Source organism: Anabrus simplex, chromosome 6 (assembly GCF_040414725.1).
Source record: "Anabrus simplex isolate iqAnaSimp1 chromosome 6, ASM4041472v1, whole genome shotgun sequence".
Lineage (NCBI taxonomy): Eukaryota > Metazoa > Arthropoda > Insecta > Orthoptera > Tettigoniidae > Anabrus > Anabrus simplex.
In genome coordinates this window covers 213,908,472-213,932,973 of record NC_090270.1, presented here as the reverse complement: position 1 = coordinate 213,932,973, position 24,502 = coordinate 213,908,472, and the positions used below count along the sequence as shown (strand labels likewise).

The 24,502-nt window shown below is 40.5% G+C and overlaps 1 protein-coding gene across 1 annotated transcript in view; it reads left to right on the top strand.

The window, feature by feature from the left end:
- LOC136876330 (tubulin beta-1 chain-like) overlaps positions 1-19,562 on the top strand; it is a 29,015-nt gene extending 9,453 nt beyond the window's left edge. Inside the window, exon 2 of the mRNA XM_067150182.2 lies at positions 18,060-19,562. Coding sequence (XP_067006283.1) covers positions 18,060-19,346 — 1,287 coding nt within the window. The 3' untranslated portion in view covers positions 19,347-19,562. The remainder of the gene's footprint in view (positions 1-18,059) is intronic.
- Positions 19,563-24,502: the final 4,940 nt, after the last annotated feature.

Sequence of the window (24,502 nt, the reverse complement as noted above, 5' to 3'; positions counted from 1 at the left end):
ATGTACTTAAGGAGCCTCCGTTGCTCAGGCGGCAGCGCGCCGGCCTCTCGCAGCTGGGTACCGTGGTTCAAATCCCGGTCACTCCATGTGACATTCGTGCTGGACAAAACTGAGGCGGGACAGGTTTTTCTCCGGATACTTCGATTTTCTCTCTCATCATTCATTCCAGCAACACTGTCCAATATTTCATTTCATTTGTCATTCAACGATCATTGCCCCAGAGGTGTGCTTCGGCAGCCGGCACAATTCCTATTGTCGCTGCTAGATGGGGCTTTATTCATTCAATTCCTGACCCTGTCGAATGACTGGAAACAGGCTATATAGTTTCGATGTACTTATTCTGATCATAAACCGATCATTTTTAATCTTTCTGGGCTGGTTTTCAACAGCCATCTTTTCCTTCGGAGAACGTTCTTAGATTACAGTAGATCCTCCTGGCATGTAAATAAAAATTTAAACACATTTGAAATAAACGATAGGAATGAGATGGACCGTCAAATTGTTCACCTCTATAATAAGGTCAACAATGCACGGAAGTATGTCATTGGTATCGCCAGAAATCCCGCACACTTGCCTACGCGCGACGATGGTGCTGGTCACATTGTAACAATGACACTGGCAGCAGATGTAATTTACCGCCAAGTAGCGATCTTGCAGCTTGCTGTGGGGTTCAGAACATCTTTTAATAATAATAATAATAATAATAATGTTCTGGACCGTTGTCAAATGTGCGGACCCCCCTGGAAAATGGTCCTGGACGGGTAATGACTAAGAATGCAGTCCGGCCACGGGTTCAGTACCGCCAAGGCACCTAAGACGACACCACGCCGGATCTCCTGAAGGATTTGATCCATATTAAAAACGCTTATAGGAAAAGATGGCAAAGATTTAGGGACCCAACTGACGGGGTGGAATATCTGGACCTAGCCCGGGAAGTACGAAATCGATTGCTGGAAAGAAAGATTGAAAAATGTGAGGAAACATACCGTAATCTATTAGAAAACGAGTCAGATCGCGAATTTTGGCGGATTCTCGCAGAAAACGAGTCAGATCGCAAATTTCGGCGGATTATATATCTAAAACAATTAGCATTCAATTATAAATTTCAGTATAATACCGTAGCGAAGCACGGGTATCTTGCTAGTTTTAGAATATTTTAACTATGTACATTTTTGCCTACAATGATACCTTGGATTTTAATAGTTTGTGATTAAGCTGATGATGTTCAAAAAAAAAAAAAGATCGAAACATGTACTTGTGAAAATATTTTTGGACTTGTAAAGGTGGGATTTTTCTGATATTAATACGTCCATTAAGGTCGACAATGCGGGCAAGATATGAAGTCTTGTAATAAACATAACTAGTACTCGGTATTAAATTCAGATGAAGGAAAGTTTCAAAATCATTAAGCACCGAAATACTGTGCTTACTAAAAACATAATTTTATCACTTGATGCAGAACCGGAGTAAAATTTACACACTTAAGTCACACCTTAAAGCAACATCCAAAATTGTATATACTCCACATTAAATGCCAACGGCCGTAGCCGTGTTGAAACACCGGATCCCGTCAGATCTCCGAAGTTAAGCAAATTGGGCGTGGTCAGGAGTTGGATGGGTTGCCATGCGCTGTTAGTGGGGGGTAAGGGAATGGAGGAGAGGAAAGGAACTGGCCACCCTACCGCACGTAAACTCCGGCTCAAGAACACCTCTGCGGAGGTTCGGACCTGCCTTCGGGCAGAATAACCCTTACCTACCTACCCACATTAAATGTATCAAATCAGCATAACTAATCAATTTAGAAATAAGCCCGTTACAGTAAAAGCAGATCATCACCATTTCACTTGTAGGCGCTGTGAAATGCTATTAGATATATTCATTAGGATACAAGGAACTAGTAGAGGTGCGTAAATACTGTGTTTTTGCACAGTTAACTGAGATATATAACATTGAATAGTCCACTATATATGACTAGGAGAGCGTGTGGGGACCATGTTAAAACTGGGTGAACGAGGGGTGATGTATGACGTCACACAGACTGGTAATTAATATCCAAAAAGGTAGAGAGACTGGTAATTAATATCCAAAAAAGGTTAAGTCCAAATTTTTGTCGCTGCGCATGCGTGACGAATTGAATTATTTAACATTTCACTGTGGAGAAGAAAAATGTTCGTGCCGTCGTGAGTATAACCTCACACCATTTAATTTAATAATCACTTACGAATTGCAAAAAAAAAAAAAAAAAACATATTTTTTTCATCTAAGATCCTTCTGCTTGGGCAATGGTAGAAATCGCCCTTTGGGTTAAACTTTCTGAAAATGTTATTGGCGATGGTCGGGTTCTTTACCGGACCCAAGTACATTTCTTCAATCCTATCTTGGACACAGTACCGAAAATTGACCTCAGTTGGCTAAGGTCATCCAGGGGTAGAAGAAAATAGAAATAATTCAGTAGCCGGCCCCTTTTTATCAGGAGCTAGCACATTTTTCGCAAATACACATTATGAACACCACAGATTAGACTAGGATCAAGCTACGTATTATTTTTGAAATGTGGCCTTAAGTAGTATAATCTCAGTTCATATAAGAATGGAAATTTATATTTTAAGAGATACTAACCCAAATAATCACCAGTCACCTTCAAGGTCAGCGTCTTTTAAAATTACACTACATGTGCCTGTTTGATTTCCCAACAGTAACATTCAACTTGCTTAACAATGCAAACACACCTTCAAAATCAGTGTAGGGTCCGTTTTTGCAGTATGATAAGATGCCATGAACAATGTATTCATATGCTGTAACATATTAGCATTCATTTTCTTGACGCACCTCGCTAAAGGTGCACATTCGGGATTTTTCATGAAACTTTCAGCCTCCTGCCGGCCCCGCGGTGTCGTGGTAGCGTGCCTGCCTCTTACCCGGAGGCCCCGGATTCGATTCCCGGCCAGGTTACGGATTTTGACCTGGATCTGAGGGCTGGTTCGAGGTCCACTAAGCCTACATGATTACAATTGAGAAGCTATCTGACGGTGAGATGGCGGCCCCGGTCAAGAAAGCCAAGGATAACGGCCGAGAGGATTCGTCGTGCTGACTGCACGACACCTCATAATCTGCAGGCCTCCGGGCTGAGCAGCGATCGTTTGGTAGGCCAAGGCCCTTTGGGGCTGTTACACCATTTTTTTCGGCCTCCTGACACTTCGAGTGAGGATAGGATTTTTCGTATGTTTTAAACGTTTCCAGTTTAAATGGTCCTGAAAATCCGGATACACCTTTAGAATGTTTATCGGCAATACTACAAAAGTTACTGCATAATTTACACTTCGCAATTCCTTCTTCACAGCACAGCCACGGTAGTCATTCAAGCTATGATTCTCTGCATTGTGTATCATTCTCATACTTCTCTGAATCAGTAACATTCAGTTTGCTTAACAATGTAACCAAACCTTCGAAATCAGTGTAGGGTCTGTTATTTTTTGCAATATGATAAGATGCCATGAACAATGCATTCATATGCTGTGACATATTAGCATTCATTTTCTTTACGCACTTCGCTGAAAGTGCTGAAATTTCCGTTTGCCTGAAATATGAAATGTCGACGTATTTTTGATGTTTGACCTATCATTGTCTTGAACACCATAAATTTCACGCTGGCCATTGTCGTCCTGAACTCTACAGTCGGCACTTCCATCAAGTGTTTTCTCACATTCACTCCCTTCTGTATCACTTTGTGTTACATTTACGGGCCCTACCTACGAAGAAATCTGAAAGAGTACACTGTTACTCGCATCAGTCAATTTGTGCGGTTTTGTTCGTTTCATTTTGCCGATTTTCTCAAGTTTAGCACAGAAACGTAAAATACACCAGCGTTAAATGGCTTCCGAGTTCGCGGGCTTCGATGTCTGATGCTACGTTGCCAGTTTTCCATAAACGCACAGGAATAAAAACAACCGTATTTATAAAGTGCAAACTGTTCAATACCAAAATGCTGTAATTAAATTAAAAGTAGAAATATTGTTCGGTGAAAATACAAGAATTGATAAACACGTCATTCCGTATGTTCTAAATGCAAAGAATGAATTCCACGGGAATTTACAGTATCAGCACTGCTTTGGCGGCAATAGTTGAGGAACGGCTAGTCACGGGAAGGATGGCGGTAATGAAGTGTTTGTGGAATTATTTAACGTAGTAGTTCTGTGCATTTCTCCACAACTCTGGTCTGATCTTTGTACTCGGCTACCGATAGCTGATCATCTGTAATAGAACTCGATGTGTTACGATATGTTCACATGAAAGGATACTTGTTTGACGGGTTACACATGAAAGGATACTTGTTTGACGGGTTACAACGATATCTCCCATGACCGCTAGGCAGCTCCCGCGTAGAACTGAAACGTCCAGTTCCAAGGTACGAAGAGCAATTACAAAATTCAAGACTCTGCCAAAAGCACAGAAAATGTTTATTGCACATATTAAAATATATGAGCTACAGAAAAAAACGTGAAACACCACACGACTTGTTACTTTGTAAAGTAATGGGAAAGTACATGTAAGGGAACTCCGGATTTCAAAAAATAAATTTTCAGAACCGAATTAGAAAATTCAGGCGCCAGGTAAAAATATTTCAGGCCCCATGGCGACTGGGCGCCCGGTACTTTTCGACCCCTGGTCATATCGGCTTGGATTGAAACAAAAGAGGGCTTGAATTTCAGACAATTTTATCCTTAACAACATACTTTTATGACCTCCATAAGTTCATTTTGAATCTGTGCTGAAGCCCCTTTGAATGTTCATGGAGATTGTAAATGGCTCGTATAATCCGGTCAATTCTGAGCAAGTCAATTTAATGTGGGTTTGTTTTTTTTGCTACTTGTTTAACGTCGCACTTACACACTGAAGGTTTTCAGCGACGGATGGATGGGAGAAGGCCAGGATTGGGAAGGTACTGGCCGTGACCGTAATTAAGGTACAGCCCCAACATTTGCTTGGAGTGAAAATGGGAAAGCACGGAAAACCATCTTCAGGGCTGCCGCTGGTGGGATTATTATTGTATAATTGGCTTTACGTCGCACTGACACAGATACGCCTTCTGGCGATGATAGCACGGTAAAGGGCTAGAAGTGGGAAGGAAGCGGCCATGGCCTTAATTAAGGTACAGCTCCAGCATTTGCTTGATGTGAAAATGGGAAACAACGGAAAACCATCTTCAGGGGGGGGGGGGTCGAATCCACTATCTCCCTAATGCAAACTCACAGCCGCGCGCCCCTAACCGCATGGCCAACTCGCTCGATATTGTTCTTAACAATTGGCACTGTTATTTGATTGGTCATTTTTCCGGTGATCACGTCAAGGTAATTCTTGTTTGCACAAATATGAGTGTTAGAATTATAGTCCAGTAACCTGCCTATTTGATGCTACCAGTTCATTGTGGTGATGGTTTAACGTAGCTCTAACACGTGAAGGTTTTCAGCGGCAGAAGGAAGGGGAAGGACTAGGATTGGGAACGTAGCGGCCATGTCCTTAAGTAAGGCACAACCCCAGCATTTGCTGATGTGAACATGGTAAACTACGGGAAACATTCTTCAGGGCTCCCGACGGTGGAATTGGAACCCACCTTCTCCGGAATGCAAGCTCACAGCTGCGCGATCCTTCTGCTATGTCCAAATATAAGGGTATTAGATGCGAAAATTATGATTTTTCGGGGAAAGTGCTGACTTTTCGCAGTTCGTAAATGATTGAAAAACGAAAACCCGCAGTCTGTTTCCAGTCATTCCACCAGGTCAGGAATGGAATGAATGAAGCCCCATCTAGCGGCGAGGATAGGAATTGTGCATGCTGCCGAAGCCTGTCGCACTCCTCTGGGACACTGATTAACGACTGACAGGTGATTCCATTTATATTGGAGAGACGGTTTGAGGCGCTGCCTTCGTAAGGGATTATAAAATGAATATATTTGCCATGGTAGCCATGTTTATGACGGATTAGTCAATACATCTCTTAAACTTTTTGAAGGTCAGCCATGCTGAAACTATGACGTCACGAGCCAACATTTAACGTTTAAATTTGTATAAATACGCAAACTAAGCTCGCGGTGTATTACAACAGATCTCTTTACATCACAAAATGCATACTGATATAAATAATTACAGAAATCACAACCATTAAAATACTGGAAAATTAAGTACAAAGCAACAAAACACGAGATCGCTTCGATACCGCCTGATGGTCCGATCATTAGCGTACAGTTTACCAACGGGGGTGTTATGTTTAGGAATGAGAAAAGCATGTACGAACGATGTGAAACGATACGTGGAGTAGCAGTGAAGTGAGATCCTTAATGCTTGCCAGGGATCCATCAACCTGCTCCAAGACGTGTTAGCTATTAGATTACTTACACAGAGAAATACTGCATGGAAACTACATTGTATTGCAAGTTCACACAGTAAAAACCATACAATTTATTTTACGTCACGCCGACACAGATAGGTCTTATGATAACGATGGAATGGGAAAGGCCTGGGAGTGGGAAGGATGCGGTCGTGGCCCTAATTAACACACAGTCTGGTATGCAAAGTGGGAAACCACGGAAAATCATATTCAGGGCTCCGACAGTGGGGTTTGAACCCATTATCTCCCGGATGCAAGCTCACAGCTGCGCGGCCCTAACAGCACGGCCAACTCGCCCGGTACACAGTAAAAATAGTAGGAAGTAGTTTACTCTCAAATTACTCTAGAAGATTATTTTGATATAAGTTGTCTACGAAGCCAGCATAATTGAATTTCGAATCACTCGCGAGGTCATTTCATGGCAATTTCATACCCAGTTAAACAACATTTAAAACAACGCACATAAATCCATTTTGAATATGCACAAATCATTCGTTAATTAGTTAACTACACATTACCGCACAATGTGCCTACACGAGCCATTAATGAAATAAATATCAAATCATGAATTGACAGTAATGGTAGCGTGATTATGAGCACGTGGTAATGGTGGCCTGCCGAACTGTAGCGTGGGATTAGAGGACATGCCGCCATGGATTGTTGAACGGCGACCTGTTTCATTAGCATGGAAGCAGAATCATTCCCTCAATGTAATAAGAAGTAGCTTACCCACCGTACTGAGGGTACTGCTCAGAAATCAGGTGACTGCCCTCCTCTCCTTCCAACCTGTAAAAATGCTATTTACCTGTTCAGTGACATAGAGAATAGATCATTGATTTCAGCATAAATGACCAAAAGACTGTCTACATGATTTTCAGAAAAGGGGGAAGCGGAAGGCCAGCAGTGACTGATAGTCCATTACAATGGTAGAGAATTAACAAGGGTTAGTCACTTCAAATATCTGGGAGTCATATTCCAAACCAGAGGTGATGTTTTCACAAAACACATAGAGAATAGGACAATCTTGGCATTTAAAGCAGTGAACGAAATCAAAGATTTACCTAAGATGTCAGTTAAAGCAGCGGTACAGCTCTTCAGTATTAAAATTGTGCCTATAATCACCTATGGTCTACAACTCGTCTGGGAATACCTAAACATTAATAGTCTACGACGAATAGAGAAAGTCAAAGCCGCATACTTAAAGAGAGTTCTGGGGCTTTCGATGTATACACTATCTCGACTTGTGCATGTTCTGACGAGGGAATCTTTCCTGATCGAAGAGCTACGCTTCAAGATGTCACTACCATCCACGACAAATTACGATCGACTACTTACGGAACTGAAGCAGAAAAGAGAAGACATTTTCTGGTTTCGTGACTGGACGATAACAAATTAGTCCAACCACACCATTCAAGAAGAAAGAGAAGACATTTGGTTAGAATTCTATGCAACGGATGCTATGACAACGCGGGGATGGATGGAAGCGAACTACGAATTAAGACATATTGTAATTAGATTGGCTGTTCATGGTTTTCACTTTAAGCTTTGCAGAACCGAAACATTTCATGAACCTGAATTCGGATGCATGTGTAAATTGTGCGATAGTGAATGTGATAGATACTATGTCCTAATAGAGGGAAATTGTCGATTAAGTTCTGTTCAGAAGAATGAGACCTATGTGGCTTGGAAATGTTAAAATTAATGTAATTACTTATATGGCCATTTGGCTGTAATAAAACTTATTATAATTATATTTTCCGAATATTTTAACTTCAAATATATGACTATACGTCAGGGTATGCATTTTTAAAGTAATCCGTCACGGGCCGCGGATATGTAGCCTACGTATTTTTATGAGCCCAAGCTCGTAAGGACCGCGGATGTTACGCCTCCTTCCTTCCGCGAGAAAGGGTTGGCTGAAATGTTGAATTACATTCGTCACCCATGCGCAGTAGCGGAAATTCGTACTTAGTTTTTCGATATTACCTAATTCCCTCTAACATCCTATGACGTCATCTTGGTCACCCAGTTAACGTGGTCGAAAAGTAGTGCGCAACTCTCAAAAATTTTCGAAAAAAGCTGTTTTGAAAATGTCGAGAAAAGGTACGAGAGGTTTAGCATGCCCGGTATGATCAAGTGAGAGATTGTGGCGTGGTGGTCGAATGGTTCTCCACTTCAGTTATGAAGATGGCGAGTTCGAGTCACGCTCGTCTCAACTTTTTTTCTTCTGGCATTTCCTGATCCCCATTTTCCTCGTGTTGCGAATGAGAGCAGCAGTTAGTCGGTAGTCACTGTCTGACCGCGTTGTGTCGTGTCGTGAAACTGTTGTATGCAATGTAACCAGACGTGCTCATCATAAATTCCATCAGCATGGAGTTCTCGCATGTTGAATTATGTTCGAACGGAAGTGTTTTTGAATGTAAAGCTATGGAAAGTGCAAACGAGTTCCCGGGAGAGCAAACAACAAACAGTTGAAAAGGATTTTGACAGTAATAGAAGAAAATAAGTTTGTAATAGATGAAAAGGGGGGGGGGGGGGGGAGGGGGCGGGGGGTCAAAAGCTGGTAGCAGCGTGACTCGAACTCGCCATTTTCATAACTGAAATGGAGAACCTTAACCACTCGTCCACAACGTCACCCTCGACATTTTCAAAATATTTTTTTTCGGAAATGTTTGAGAGTTGCGCGCTACTGCTTGGCCAGTGTGTTTTTGTGATTTAGTACTACCACCCTACAAATATTGAACAAAATCGGTGATGCGGACATCGTGACCTCCCCTTGTCAGCCAATTGTCCAGAAACATAGTATTTTCGCACCTCTATTCGTTCCTTGTACCCTAATAGCATTTCACAGGGCCTAGGAGTGAATTGGTGATGGCAGGCTTTCTTACTGCAACTTTTTGATATTTTTATCAGATTCACTTTAAATTAGCAAAATGTAATTCATCTCATATATACGGTACATAAAACCCGTGTGGGTACCAACAAACATATCTATCGGTTCACTACTTTCTGAGAAAAGTGCACCTACGAGGATTTGATGCAATACTGTGGGCTCATCCTTTCCTTGAGCGACTGTACATCTATATTTATAAAATAAGAATTTTGTCTGTACATTGTTCAGAATTTGAAAAGAATGGTATTTCTATCAGTCGTGTTCACAGTAACAAGGAAATCCACTGTTTAATTTTCCATCATCTCTGTCTGTACGGCCATCACGAGATAATAGCTGAAGAGAATTTAATGAAAATCGGTGTGCAAAACCGGGGAATGAGGCACTACAATCTAGGCCATAAATAATTCTGTTCACGTTGAGTGAAATGGTAGTTTAGGGGAAGGGCTAAAATTTAATTCTCAAATACCTATGTTATTAATGGTCCTATCGATATAATATTACATAACTAAAGTTATATAGAATTAAATTCCCGATCATTTATAGCTTATACATTTTTACCGTACCGGTTACGAATATATTTGCCATGGTAGCCATGTTTATGACGTATTAGTCAGTACATCTCTTGAACTTTTTGAAGGTTGCTTAGTCCATATCAACGTCGATCCACGAGAAAATGGGTGAACAGAATTTAATGAAAATCGGTATGTTAAGTCGGGAATAAGACGCTACAGTCTAGGCTATACATAATTAATACACGCTGCATGAATGGTAGTTTAGGGGAAGGGATCTAAAATTTAATTTTTAAATACCTATGTCATTGGTCCTATCGAAAAGTAGCTCTGCATAAGAAAAGTTAGAGAATACAATTTCAGATCATTTATATCTTCATACAGTTTTACCGTACCGACTGTTGCTTAGTCCATATCAGCGCCGAGTATTGCTAACATGGAAGTATTGTTCAATCGTGTTAACTGGAGATCGTTTTTGTCATGATTGTCTTAAGGTGTAAAACAGCGTGGTCATTAGTCCATATCGACAAGGAGAATTGTGAAGATAATTGTAAAAATGAGAAAAAAATCGTAAAGGAACGATCCCTTGAAGAATAGCGATCGCTTGAAAAATAAGACAAAGAGGGAGTCATGTAAGAAAGAAAGAAAGAAAGAAAGAAAGAAAGAAAGAAAGAACTATCTTTACAATAGATGCCCTAATATCACAGAGTCGGAAGAAAACTAAATGTGAAGGCCTACAATACCAAAAGTTCATAAAATTAACCAACAATGACATTGCATTGACCATTGTTTATTGTGATGTGCTTTGTCTCTTCTGCTGTCGCTCATCTCCGATAGATGGGATTACTGCTGCGTCCCGAGTAAAACAGCCTGCCTGAATATTGGCGGGAAGTAGCATGCCATTCCTCTTGTTCATAAAATTTCTTATAACTATTGGTACGTAACACACTGGTTCGTCATAGTATTTCAGCTATTCGATCCCTACTCTGGTTGGAATGAGCAGTGTACGAACTTAACGGAATAAGGCAGAGGAGTCTTCGCGGCTGTTTGCGGCCTGCTCATTCCGTAGCGAAACATAGGCACGTCAGCTAATCAGCACCTAAATTCGAAACTGAGCTACACGACTGCCACAGTAACAACTTGAGAAATGACCAGACAACTACCATATTCAGTTGTTCGTCACCTAACAAGTTAAGTTACATTTTCACATGATGTCCTAGGTAAGGGACTCCCTAACTTCTTGTATGCCAGTTCAAAGGAAATCAGCTGAAGTACCAGGTTCTGCTCGGGTACCTTTTCGAATGTTTAATTTTATAATTTGTATTATCTGTTTGAAGTAAATTTTTGTTGACTTCTTTACTGTGACGTTGATTGACATTTTATGGATTATTTTGAGGATTTAGAGTTATTGTTATGATTGTGTTTAATTTAAGTTCAAGTTTGAGATTATTTAGTTTCGCGTTAAACGTTCTCTTTGTGGCAGCCCAGATTGTCTGGGAAGTAGTTGATGTGATAGTGGTGATTATTATTTTAAGAAGAAGTATAACTAGGCAACCATCCTCTATTAACACTAATCAGAGGGAAAAAATGGAAGGGATCGGACACTTCGAAAAATGAAGCTATCTGCCAAAGAAAGACAAGGGCCACGAAAGGCGTGAAAATGAAAGACTCCCTAGGCCTCGCAACCTAATACCGTCGGGGTCGGAAAAGAACAAGAGTTGACCAAGGGAAGTCGGACAGGATAGAGGAAAGTGGGGAGGGTGGCACAAGTGGAAGCAATGCCAGAATTCAGCCAAGGGCCCCGTGTTCGTCAACCCACGCTCCCAAGCTTAGAGCCCCTGGGGCTCCTTTTAGTCGACTCTTACAACATGCAGGGGATACCATGCGTGTTATTCTACCTCCCCTACCCAAAGTGGGAGGAAGTAGTTGATCCTTTCAAATAAATAAATAAATAAGTATATTAGTGTATAGCATTTTTTGAGCCTCCGTGCCTCAGGCGGCAGCGCGCGGGTCTCTCACAGCTGGATTCCGTGGTTCAAATCCCGGTTATTCCATGCGATATTTGTACTGGACACAGCGGAGGCTGGGCAGGTTTTTCTCAGGGTACTCCAGTTTTCCCTGTCATTTTTCATTCCAACAACTCTCTCCAATATAATTCAAATCACCTGTCAGTCGTTAATCATTGTCCCAGAGGAGTGCGACAGGCTTCGGCAGCCGGCACAATTCCTATCCTCGCCGCTAGATGGGGACTTTATTCATTCCAGCAGTGGTTGTGATTTTTCATCTCCATAGTTTTTTCATCTTCTTTTTCAGATGGTAAGTCATATGAATACGAAGTTTTGTTGAGAGCTATTCTGGTTCAAACCCACATACATCCATCATCTCCGTTATATTTACATTCATTTTCACCCCCTCCCAACCTCCATACTGATTGCAGCTGAAGTATGACTTAACTATCCAGTGTGTCACAGTTCAACTCAGTAACTTCGTAAAGAATGTATTCGACATTAATATCAGTCATTTTCGTTCATTTTTATATTTCCCCATCTCCCCTAGGAGTGCTGGGGGTGTTACCCCAACAGTATTTTTTTTCAGGTAGTAAGTCATACGTGTACCAATTTTATATGAGGGGTATGCAGGTAGAAAACACATACATCCGTAATTTCTGTCATTTTGAACATTTTATTTTTCACCCCTTCTCATATCCATGACGATGGGGGCTGAACGACGACATCCGGAGTGTCATTCACTTGACTGTACATAAATATTTGTCGTTGTCTATTATTTTTTATATTTCACCCGTCTTTCTGTGTTTTTTTTAAATAATTCATTCTCGCCCCTAGGTTTATCTGACGCCGACAGTAATGTTTCCTATATAGTAAGTCATATGTATACCAAGTTTGGTTGAGAGGTATGCTAGAACATACACACATACGTCCTTAAACTCTGCTCTGTTGACATTTCCTTTTCTTTACCAGTTCTCACCCGCCTGCCAATTAGGACTGAACTTAAACTGCATCCAGAGTGTCACAGTTCATCTCAGCGACCCCGAAAGCTATGAATTAGACACAAATATCGGTCGTTTTCGCCCCTACTTTAGAGGCTATGGTTCTCTTACCCCTAAGGTATTTTTTCCATACAGTAGGTCCAGTTGGGTTGAGAGCTATGCTGGAATATACACACATACGTCCATTATCTCGGTCATTTTTGGACATTTTGATTTTAACCTTTTCCTCACCGCTGTGCGAAGGAAGGCAGAACTTGGACTTCTAAAAAATTCGGAGCGTTACTATTCATCTCGGCGACCATGAAAAGAATGGATTCGACACTATTTTCGAGTATTTCTACATCTCAACCCATCGTAGATATGCTAGGGTTATCATACCTCCACGCAGTTCGTCTCCCGATAATAGGCCTAAGTCATAAGTGACCAAGTTTGTTTGAAATCGCTCCTGTAGGCCCGAAAAGTATGGACTCAAAACTAATATCGGTCGTTTTTAGACATAAGTATATTTCGGCCCCTTATCTAAGGCTTCTAGGAGTGTCTTTCCCCCCCACAGTATTTTTTCCCCAGATAATTCAGCTGACAGTTATACTGGAATATACTCACAAACATCCTTAATCTCTGTTATTTGGATTTTTCTTTTCTTCACTCCTCACCCGCCTGCCAATTGGAGATCAACTTGGACTTAAACGACAACCGGAGTGTCACTATTCATTTTAGCGACCCCGAAAACTTTGGATGTTGACGATGATGATGATGCGTGTTGTTTAAAGGGGCCTAACATCTAGGTCATCGGCCCGTAAACCAACGAAATGAGACGAAATGCATAGACAATTTAAAAGTACAAAATTCATCCACTGACCAGAATTCACAACATGATGATGAAGAATGAATGGATGAATATGAATTTAAAACAATTAGAGGATCCGACCTGGAATGCTTCACCTTCCCAGAAACAATGATTACTGACCAAAGGACTGCTTCCCAAGCACAATCCTGAATCGATGATGCTTGTTGTCTAAAGTGGTTCAATATCCAGGTCAACGGTCCCTCATAATGGCACTTATCGCTAGTAAAGTAGAACCATGGTATTTCTCAAGTTGCGGTACTAATCAAAGGTAGCGTAAACTCACGGTGTTTCAAACATTATGGTACTACTCATGCGGAACATCACGAGCTTACGTTGCCTGTGATTTGTACCATTATGTGAGAAACACCAGGGGTTTGGGTGTTTGTGATTAGTACCACTATATGAGCGACATTGTTGGTCTGCGTTGCCTGTGATCTGAACCCACTATGCGAGGAACAGCACGACATGGTACGAGTCCCTGTGATTAGTACACATATGTGAGGTGCACCATGGGTTTGCGTTGCCTATGAGTGGAGAGGAGTGTTCACGGCCGCCTGCGGCTGGCCACTCCAGCTCTGGAACTTTGGTCTGTTAGATCGCATCGTAGAAAGTTCGTTAAAAGTGAGAAAATGTGCGGTTTTTCATTTGATCGATTATTTCATATAATAGCATTGCTTTAAATCGCTACATTCCTACTGACGTTTTTGTAATGACCTACTATGTAGACTTCAGTTAAGAAAACCACAAAGACAGTCCTGAGAATTCCGTAGCGAAGCACGGGTACATCAGCTAGTGGAGGAATATAATCACGTGAGTGTTCCTGTCGTGGTTGGTAGTGTAGTATGTTGCCTGATTATGAAGAAGTGTTGGGACAAACACAAACTCCCAGTTCCCGTGCCAGAATAATTAATCACAAGCGACTAAACTCCCCTACCCGGCCGGGGATCAAAACCAGGACCCAGTGAACCGAAGGCCGCTAGGCTGACCATCAGCCAAGGAGTCGGACGACATTAATATAGGCCTAGGTTATTTTCCATAGTTTTTACATGTCATCCTCTCCCATTCCCCAACTTGAGCAGGGTTTGGGATGTTCCATCTGTACAGGTTTTTCTTTTCTCCTGGTGTTCATATGTATACCAAGTTTCGTTGAGAGCTATTCTGGAATATACTCACATACATCCATAATCTCGGTCATTTTTACATTCATTTCCACCCCTTCTCAACCTCCAATCTGATTACGGCTGAAGTAGGACTTAACCAGCATCCATAGTGTCACAGTTCAGCTCGGCGACCTCGTAAAAATGGATTCGACATTAATGATTTCGTTTTCGTTTATTTTTATAATATTTTACCCCCATTCTCTAGGAGTGCCAGGAGTATTCTCCCCGCCCAACAGTATAATTTTCGGATGGTACTTTGCCGGCAGGACGTAGTCTTTACAGTGCACTATGTCTTCTGGTATGGGCTAGAGCAATATTGTTACTTTCATTGATCTGTCTCAGCTTTATCCTTGGCTTTGACAAGATGAAAGTGACTGAGGTATGAGTGATGCTACTAATGCCATTCCTTATGCAGCCAGTTCCTTCTATGAATGGTGTGAAAATGTTGCTCATAGGGTCAGTTGGTGCATGCATTTCAGTGGGCTTGGCAGACTGATATGTAATAGCAATTTCTGGCTCGGTGGGGGAAAGCAACGGGAAACGACCTCACTCCTCATTTCCCCAGTACGCCTCTTCAGTGATGCCTAGGCCATTTATGACAGCTGATGGTGGAGCTGTTGAGGATCCAACCAGCCTTCGGGCTGAGGACTAAACACACATACAATTCATATGTGTACGCACTATCGTTGAGAGCTATTCTGGAACATACATACATTCATACATACATACATACATACATACATACATACATAATCTCGGTTATTTTTGCATTAATTTCCACCCCTTCTCAACCTCCATTCTGATTACAGCTGAAATATGGCCTAACCAGCATCCACAGTGTCACAGTTCAACTCAGCGACCTCGTAAACAACGGATTCAACTTTGATATCAGTCGTTTTCGTTTATTTTTATATTTCACCCCCATTCCCAGGAGTGCTAGGGGTGTTTTCCTCCAACAGTATTTATTTCAGATAGTAAGTCATATGTGTACCAAAACTGTATGAGGGCTATGCTGAAAGAATCATACATGCATGCGTAATTTCCATAAGTTTGGGTATTTTCCTTCTCTCCCCTTCTCATCCCCATGCCATTGCTGACTGAACATGGACTTCAAAGACATCCGGAATGTCATTCATTATTCACCTCAGGGCCCCTGAAAACTATGGACTGCACATTAATATTTGTCGTAGTTTATTATTTCAATATTTCACCCCTCTTTCCGTATTTTCTATAATTCGCCTTCGCCGGTGGCGGTGCTAGCTGAATCGTACCCCTCTAGTAATTTCTTCCAGGTAATTCATATATGTACCGTGTTTAGTTGAGAGGTATGCTAGAACATATACACATACGTCCGTAAACTCTGTCACTTGCGACATTTTTTTTTTCATTCGTTCTCACCCCCTCTGCCGATTGGGACTGAACTTTGTCTTAAACGGCATCCAGTGTCACAATTCATCTCAGCGACCCTGAAAACTATGCATTCGACTCAAATATTGGTCGTTTTCGATTATTTTCATATTTCACCCCTACCTTGGGGGGCTAGGGATTTCTTACCCCACAGTATTTTTTTTTTTTTAGATAGTAAGTCATACTTCCATCAATATTGATAGAGAACTATGCTGGAACATACACACATACGTTCATTGTCTCGGTCATTTTGAAAATATTCTTTTTCACCTTTATTCACCCACGATGCCATAAGGGGTTGAACTTGGACTTTAAAACATCCGGAGTGTCACTATCATCTCAGCGAGCCCGAAAACTATAGATTCGACACTATTTTTTATTGCTCTTTTTTCTCACCCCTCACTCCCAACCAATAAGGGTGCCAGCATTGTCTTACCCCCGCGTGGTTAGTCTTCTGATAGTAAGTCATATGTGTAGCAAGTTTGGTTTAAATCGGTCCAGTAGTCCGCAAAACTGTGGATTCGACATTAATATCGGTCGTTCTTAGCTTTATTTATATTTCACCTCTTCCCTTGGAGGTTCCAGGGGTGTCTTGCCCCAGCAACATTTTTCACAGACTAAGAAATATTTGTACCAAATTTAGTTGACAGCTATGCTGGAAAATACTCACATACAACCATACGACCGACGTAATACCATTTTAACTCTGTGCTACCAGTTAAATACCATTCAACGAATCGAGTTGTACTCATAAGCAGGAATGTTACACACCACTCTTGATACCGTGCCGTGCTGTATTTCTTCTATTTCTTTTAATGAGGTTATTTCATTTCTTGGAAATACAATTTGTAATCCTGTGATGAGATGTAATGTAATTTTCTTTTACTCTGCCGGATTGGGGTTTGTTAATTGATATTTGTCATTCTTGTTGCCGAAATTTCTTTTGCGATGAATGAAATATTTAGGAATGCTGGTTTTTTTTATGATAGAGATGAAAGTATGCATTGGAAAAACTTTAGATATTTATTCTGGGAATTCACAGGTCGTCTTTACTTAGTTATGATATTCCATAAAATTTTAATTATATTTGAGACGGTAGTGTTTGGAATTGTATTACTTTAAAATTGTAGGATTCCAGACTTTTCGATGGGGGTATTGAAAAATGACATTGTTTTTCCAGCCGGATGCTATTTTTGTTAGAAATGGCTGATCAGGACTTACTGCAATGTTTATCCTTCTGTGCTGTCTGAAGGAACTCCGTTATGAACATTTTCATTTTACATAAATTGTACCAGTATGTTTACAGTTATCAATGAGATGGAAGCATCAAAGGCCACTGGCTTGAAACAGAAACCGAAAATTACTACAAAGGTTTCTTTTTCTTTCGGAGTGCCCAATGTTCTAGCCAGTTTCCTGCGGGCAATTGATGGCAGTCTTGCATCTCTTCTACTAAATATATTATTTTGAATCCTAACCAGTCTCTAAGGATAAATTATTCAATACGTTTCTTGCATATTTATCTTAAAATGATGTTGATTTCTTCTTTCTTGAACTTACTGCGTCTTTGATTTCTAAGGCGCCATGAAAATTACGTATTGACGCTCATGGGAATAATGACCTGGTCTAACATTAAGGAACCAACTTTCACTTTAAGCTACTCATGTCTGGAAAATGGATTGCATTGGCAGACTATATTAGACATCTTCACTTGCGAGAGCAGTTTCATCTGGGCCATAATTAATAAATATAATTTCTAGTGATACTACTGTAAGAAATGGGCAGTGTGTAATATTAATGTTTGGTAGGATTTTCTCTGTTACTCATTGGAGGTAATTATTTTGTTCCTTTCTAGTTCTGGGAGATCATCTCTGACGAGCATGGAATCGATCCAACTGGAGCTTACCACGGAGATTCGGACCTTCAGTTAGAACGAATCGATGTTTACTACAATGAAGCCTCTGGAGGTAGATACGTGCCTCGTGCCGTTCTTGTGGATCTTGAGCCCGGCACCATGGACTCTGTTCGTTCAGGACCTTTCGGCCAGATTTTCCGACCTGATAACTTTGTTTTCGGTCAGAGCGGCGCTGGCAACAACTGGGCAAAGGGTCACTACACGGAAGGAGCAGAGTTGGTGGATTCCGTTCTGGATGTAGTCAGGAAAGAGGCCGAAAGCTGCGACTGCCTGCAGGGATTCCAACTTACACATTCACTGGGAGGTGGCACTGGATCCGGCATGGGAACTCTCCTTATCTCCAAGATCCGCGAGGAATACCCCGACAGAATTATGAGCACCTTCTCAGTAGTACCTTCTCCCAAAGTTTCAGATACTGTAGTGGAACCATACAATGCTACCCTCTCTGTCCACCAATTGGTTGAAAATACAGATGAAACATACTGTATTGATAACGAAGCTCTCTACGATATTTGCTTCCGGACCCTGAAACTCACAACCCCTACCTACGGCGACTTGAATCATCTCGTTTCTCTAACAATGTCTGGTGTTACGACGTGTCTTAGGTTCCCCGGTCAGTTGAATGCCGATCTCAGGAAACTTGCTGTTAACATGGTTCCCTTCCCTCGACTCCACTTCTTTATGACTGGTTTCGCTCCGCTCACATCCCGCGGCAGCCAGCAGTACCGTGCCGTCACAGTTCCTGAACTTACACAACAGATGTTCGATGCCAAGAATATGATGGCTGCCTGCGATCCACGACATGGTCGCTACCTCACAGTGGCTGCAATTTTCAGGGGCCGTATGTCAATGAAAGAAGTTGATGAACAGATGATGAACGTCCAGAACAAGAACAGCAGTTACTTCGTGGAATGGATTCCCAACAATGTGAAAACTGCTGCCTGCGATATCCCACCTCGAGGTCTGAAGATGTCTGCCACCTTCATTGGAAACTCCACTGCCATCCAGGAGATTTTCAAGCGTATATCAGAGCAGTTCACTGCCATGTTCAGGCGCAAGGCTTTCTTGCATTGGTACACTGGTGAAGGCATGGACGAAATGGAGTTCACTGAAGCAGAGTCAAATATGAATGATCTGATATCAGAATACCAGCAGTATCAAGAAGCCACTGCTGATGAAGAAGCCGAGTTTGATGAGGATCCGGAAGAAGAAGTTGATGCAAACTAAATTCTAACTGGTCAAATGCCGCCCCCCCCCCCCCTTTTTTTAATTTTCAGACAAGATTGCCAATTCTTCTTGCACTTTTTATGTTATCACTTTTCTATGTATTATACTTTTTATAGATTCTCATTATACATTCCCAAGTACACGAAGTACTGAAAGACTGAACATGTATAGTTGGCTACAAATAAAGAGACATTAATTTGTTTTGCTTATAAATTATTTGGCATTTTGTTCTAATTTATATGTCCATGCAATTTTGTCTCCAAATTGTTCCATTTCTGACTCTTGGATTGATCCTGAATAGTGTTAAGTTTCACACAATTCTGTTTTACTTCCTGTTATCCCTGTTGTTTTCCTAATATATCATTTACTGCTGGGAGTAGGCTACTTATTCTCAGAGAAATATAACAATGAAAATGTATGAAGGATAATTGTTGGTGAGTGAATTATTTAAATTTTTGTTTCAGTATAAGTTTTTTCAGTGGTAATTTAATATACAGAACTTGGTAATTAAATTATGGCATAATGTTAGTGTTTTGCATTTGCCGTAGTCGGGTATTTAAAGATATGTATAATAGTAAAAGGACTTCAGTAGCATTGCTTGTAACTGAAGAGCTTAAGGATGATGTTGCTATATTTCTCGCAGGTTAAGATAATTCTCTACATCAGGGCTGGACAAATCTGTAAATATCTAGGAGCCAACAATATTCCTTAGCCAGGCATCAAAAATAAAATTCATTTGAGTACCGGTAGTCTATTAATCGGTTCGATCATATCACCTTCAGTTGTCATTGGTTCCTTCTCATTTGCTATTCCTAACATCTATGTATTCCTGTTTGAAAATGCCAGTGCTCTGCTGATTTTATCGATTCAAAATCTTGTAAGCTAGGGCCATTCACATTGATGATCATTAGGTTATTCATGCTATCTGTTTATAGTGAAGATCCTTATCTATTTTCAAGTAGATTCATCGTACAAAATTCTTATCGAAATAGACTTTCAATGACAATGCGGTTGTGAAAATTCAATATTCATTATACAAAATTCTGTTTCATATGAAGCTTGAAGCTGTTAATTGTTACAGAGCTGTGACAACGCAGGTGAGTTTACTGAGAAAATGACTTCTCTCACTTAGGCGCCTACACATTAATTTTCGTCGCCAGCCCTCATGTACATCATATGTTTATGAAAAATGTTGACAAGACTGAGCCTATATTTTATTGAAATTCTACTTATTGACAGTTTCTTCAGGGAAAAACTGGTTATTAGAGATTTTCTGTTGCATAAATCATAGGCTTTAGATTTCCTTTGGAGTTGTACAAGTTGCTTCCTGTGGAAAACTGTGTATTAAGGTAAGAACAATGCTGGAAATGGTGGAATATCTTGAAAGTTTTATGATCCATCCCGTTCTTTAATACCTTGGGTTTTCATTTGTGTTATTGGAGGTGAGATGGACATCGGGGATAATAAAGTCTCTAAAAATCAAATGATGATGGCATCTTATTATTCATATTTTTAAGGATACGGTATTTAAAAATCTAGTTATAGTGTTAGTTGGTAATATCTTATGAATTGCACATTTCTGCATGTTTGAAGTGCATTTATCGACGGTTCATAGCAATACAATCGTATCTAGTAAATTAAAAGCTTTTGCAATGCCAGAAATCACCATGGAGACTTATGACTGTCAGCGTTCTATTACAAGATATTAGAATCATTCCGAATTGACGGTTTTTACTTTACAAAGGAAAAAATTAAATATATCCTAATTCAATAGAAAACATAATTCCGTCATTAGATGGAGCAATGCAATTCAAACATGTTTCGACTCGTTTAAGCCATCTTCAGTGAAATACGGGGGGTTTAAGTAATCTTCATAATACACGCTAAAAATGTGCTAAAAACATTATGAAGGAACATTAAAAAAAGCAAAAGAGAAATGACGGAAATAGAAACAATAAACAATATTTATATCATTAGATGGAGCAATAAATAACTCGCTGAGACAAATTCAGTGAAAAAAGGTTCATATAAAACATAATTGAAATCCAAAAATTGTGCTAAAACTAAGAAAAGAAAAAGTGATACAGACGGAAACTAAACAAAAATTGCTAATGGTGAGGTTGCGGACCTCTTAGTCTAAAAATTTTAGTTTGATAATTCAAAATCTAGACGAAATCACTGTTGAAAATTCAGGCAGACATGTCTGTAGAAACACCATCACCACGAATGGCTAGGAGAGCACCGAGCTCGATAGCTGCAGTCGCTTAAGTGCGGCCAGTATCCAGTAATCGGGACTTAGTGGGTTCGAGCACCATTGTCGGCAGCCCTGAAGATGGTTTCCCGTGGTTTACCATTTTTACACCAGGCAAGTGCCGGGGTTGTACTTTAATTAAGGCCACGGCCACTTCCTTCCAATTCATAGGCCTTTCCTATCCCATCGTCGCCATAAGACCTATCTGTGTCGATAAAAGCTTGAGAAACCAAGTTTGAGAGGAGACGCCGTGCCAGGTGAAATGTATGTGATAAGTGATGGAAAAACGCCGATGAATTTAAAGTTTTATAATAGCAGCATTCTCATTTTAGCGATCCCATTCTCGAAGATTGTTTCCAATGTTGGCTAGGTGTAAAATGGTCGGGAGGGCAGCGACAAAATTAAGAAGCTGTGTTATAGAAGTAACAGGTGTATGGTAAAATGTAAGTGACCATAGTGGAAACCATTTGTATTGAATTAGGAGGATACATGTAATTTTTCCTTTGTAAAGTCAGCGTTCTAGGCGATACTAAAAGCCATAAGCCTCCGGGGTGATTCTGGCATACACAGAATGTTTTAATTTCCTTTAATGTAAAATGCTAGTTATGATAATATTGCTCTGAACCGTCGATATTCATTCAAATAAAACTGGAATCATGGCTGAAACCTGACGAACGTAATCACATACAGATATACAGACTGGTCTCTGAAGACAGACCCCTATACATTTCATCCCAGCTTACGTTATCCTCCTTTCACAGCAGTAATACCCGCTCTGGTTCCTCCCTTTCTGTTCCTGTTCAACGATCCTCTATGTATAACAGTTCCTTTGTTGTGACGGGTTCTAGACTTTGGAATTCCCTGTATGTCACTATCAGAAATACAATCTCATTACGAGAGAGGAGAATTATAGGCACGAAAAATTTACTTATAATTTAATGACACACTCAATTACTATGAAAGGAATTTTCAAGCATCGTTTCAATGTTTTCCGGTAACAATCTTGTTCTCTCATGCATAATGTTTTTGCACTGAGAGAAAGATCTCTCAACATCACATTAAGTGATTGGACAAAACTTCAATGAAGTCACTTCATCTGGTTTTAATTCGCTTACAGCGGCTGTCTTCCTAGAGGTTCTATCAAATCTTCCCCTGACTTCTTCCAAAATCCTAAATGACTCCACCAGGGGCATGCCACTCTTCTCCAACGTGGTGATTGCTCCCGGCAGCTTGTTGAAATTTGAAGATGCTCCGGTTTATGCAGGCGCATATTAGCTCCCAACATTGTAGTGCATAGGTCGGAAGAAAATGGTTGTTGGTCGCTGCCCAAAGTGGATTGGTAGAAAAGCTGCGTTGATACAGATTTCTGTACTCGTATGAGAGGCATCGCAGTATTCCTAAGTTGATCTTTGTGGTATTTTTCTCACATTTGATCTGAAAAGTAACAAATTTGACATAAATTACATTGTCCCTATATTTTAAATTTCTACAGTTGGGCTAATTGGCAATAATGCTTAATATATATCATGTATTTGTTTCATAAAAAAAGACCATTAGAGGTGATGTTTCTAGAAGTACAAAACTTTAAAGTAGGAACAAGAGAATTAGTATTTTACATGGAAATATGCCCTTAAGGATTTTCAGTTATAATTTGGCAGTATCGTTTCGAGTTTACCGGCTGAAAAATATAATAAAAAAGACGTGAAACGATACCGGAGTAACGTAGAGGAGAGATCCGTCCTTTATGCTTGCAATATTCTTATATAGAAGAATGAAAACGGAGGCACTATAAATCTCAGATTTGTGAACATTTTATTTGTTTCTATTCGCCTGCGTTGGTCATCCGGGTCAGCTGTCATGAAAACTATTTTCTGTTGCCTGCAATAGATCCTGCATCACGTGTGCCCACAAGATCGCCACCCTCGTTGAAAATTAAAAACTGCGTAATTTGAAATTGTGCTGACGTGCGCGTAACCTTATTTATGTCACAATTTAGCAAGCCTCTAGAGGGGATACTAGAGGCTTGTTAACATGGGAGCTTACGCCCCTTAGACTCTCTTTGCTTCCCCCTTAAACCCCCCCCCCCCCCCCGCAAGCACAGCAGCTACTAACCGGACCTCACCAATCCAGACCAACGGTCTTTTGTCTGGTCTTGTAAAGATAGTCTTGGCACCCTTGTAAACCACGCTGTGGCATCGTCCTAGCCGGGCTACACTGGATCTGCGACCTGTGTTTCGCGAAGGCTTAACGGAAGGGTAATAGAATTCACGATTTTTTAAAGGGAGTTTTAAAAATTGCATTTCAGTTGTAAATCTCTATTTTAATAGGAAATGAATCACAGTTCAAAATACCGATTTAATTTTCATCTATTCTGTGACAAGAGACCACCGGCGTTCTAACTCCTCGTTCAGTAATTTAATGATTATTTACACTTTAGCAATATAAATTATTGAAAGTTCACTACTAATACAGCATTGCAACAAAACAACTTGTTACAATACATAAATTAATAGGCCTATATATGCTACAATGAAATGCGATCATAGTTCTCAATCACAAAAAAGATAAAAGGAACAAATGAACTTACCTCCTTACAGCAAGGTTGACAAACTACCCTTCCATCCGTAGTGAAATTGGGCATATGGGTTGTGCAACATAGTTCGGGTACTGGTTGTCGCTTATGTCTTAAGAGATTGGAGGGGTTCAAGGCTTGTTTCTCCTGAAGAAAATCTGCTTAGAAAAACAGTCAAAAGGCATGCAATAGGCAATTATACTCCAAATAGGCACAAACCCTTGAAATAGGCATTTATAGACACAATAAAACCAAAGAAATATAGCTAAAAAGGCCCTTAAACGGATTTATATCTCAAAAGCCTACGTTTCTGAACACAGGAATAAAATAGGC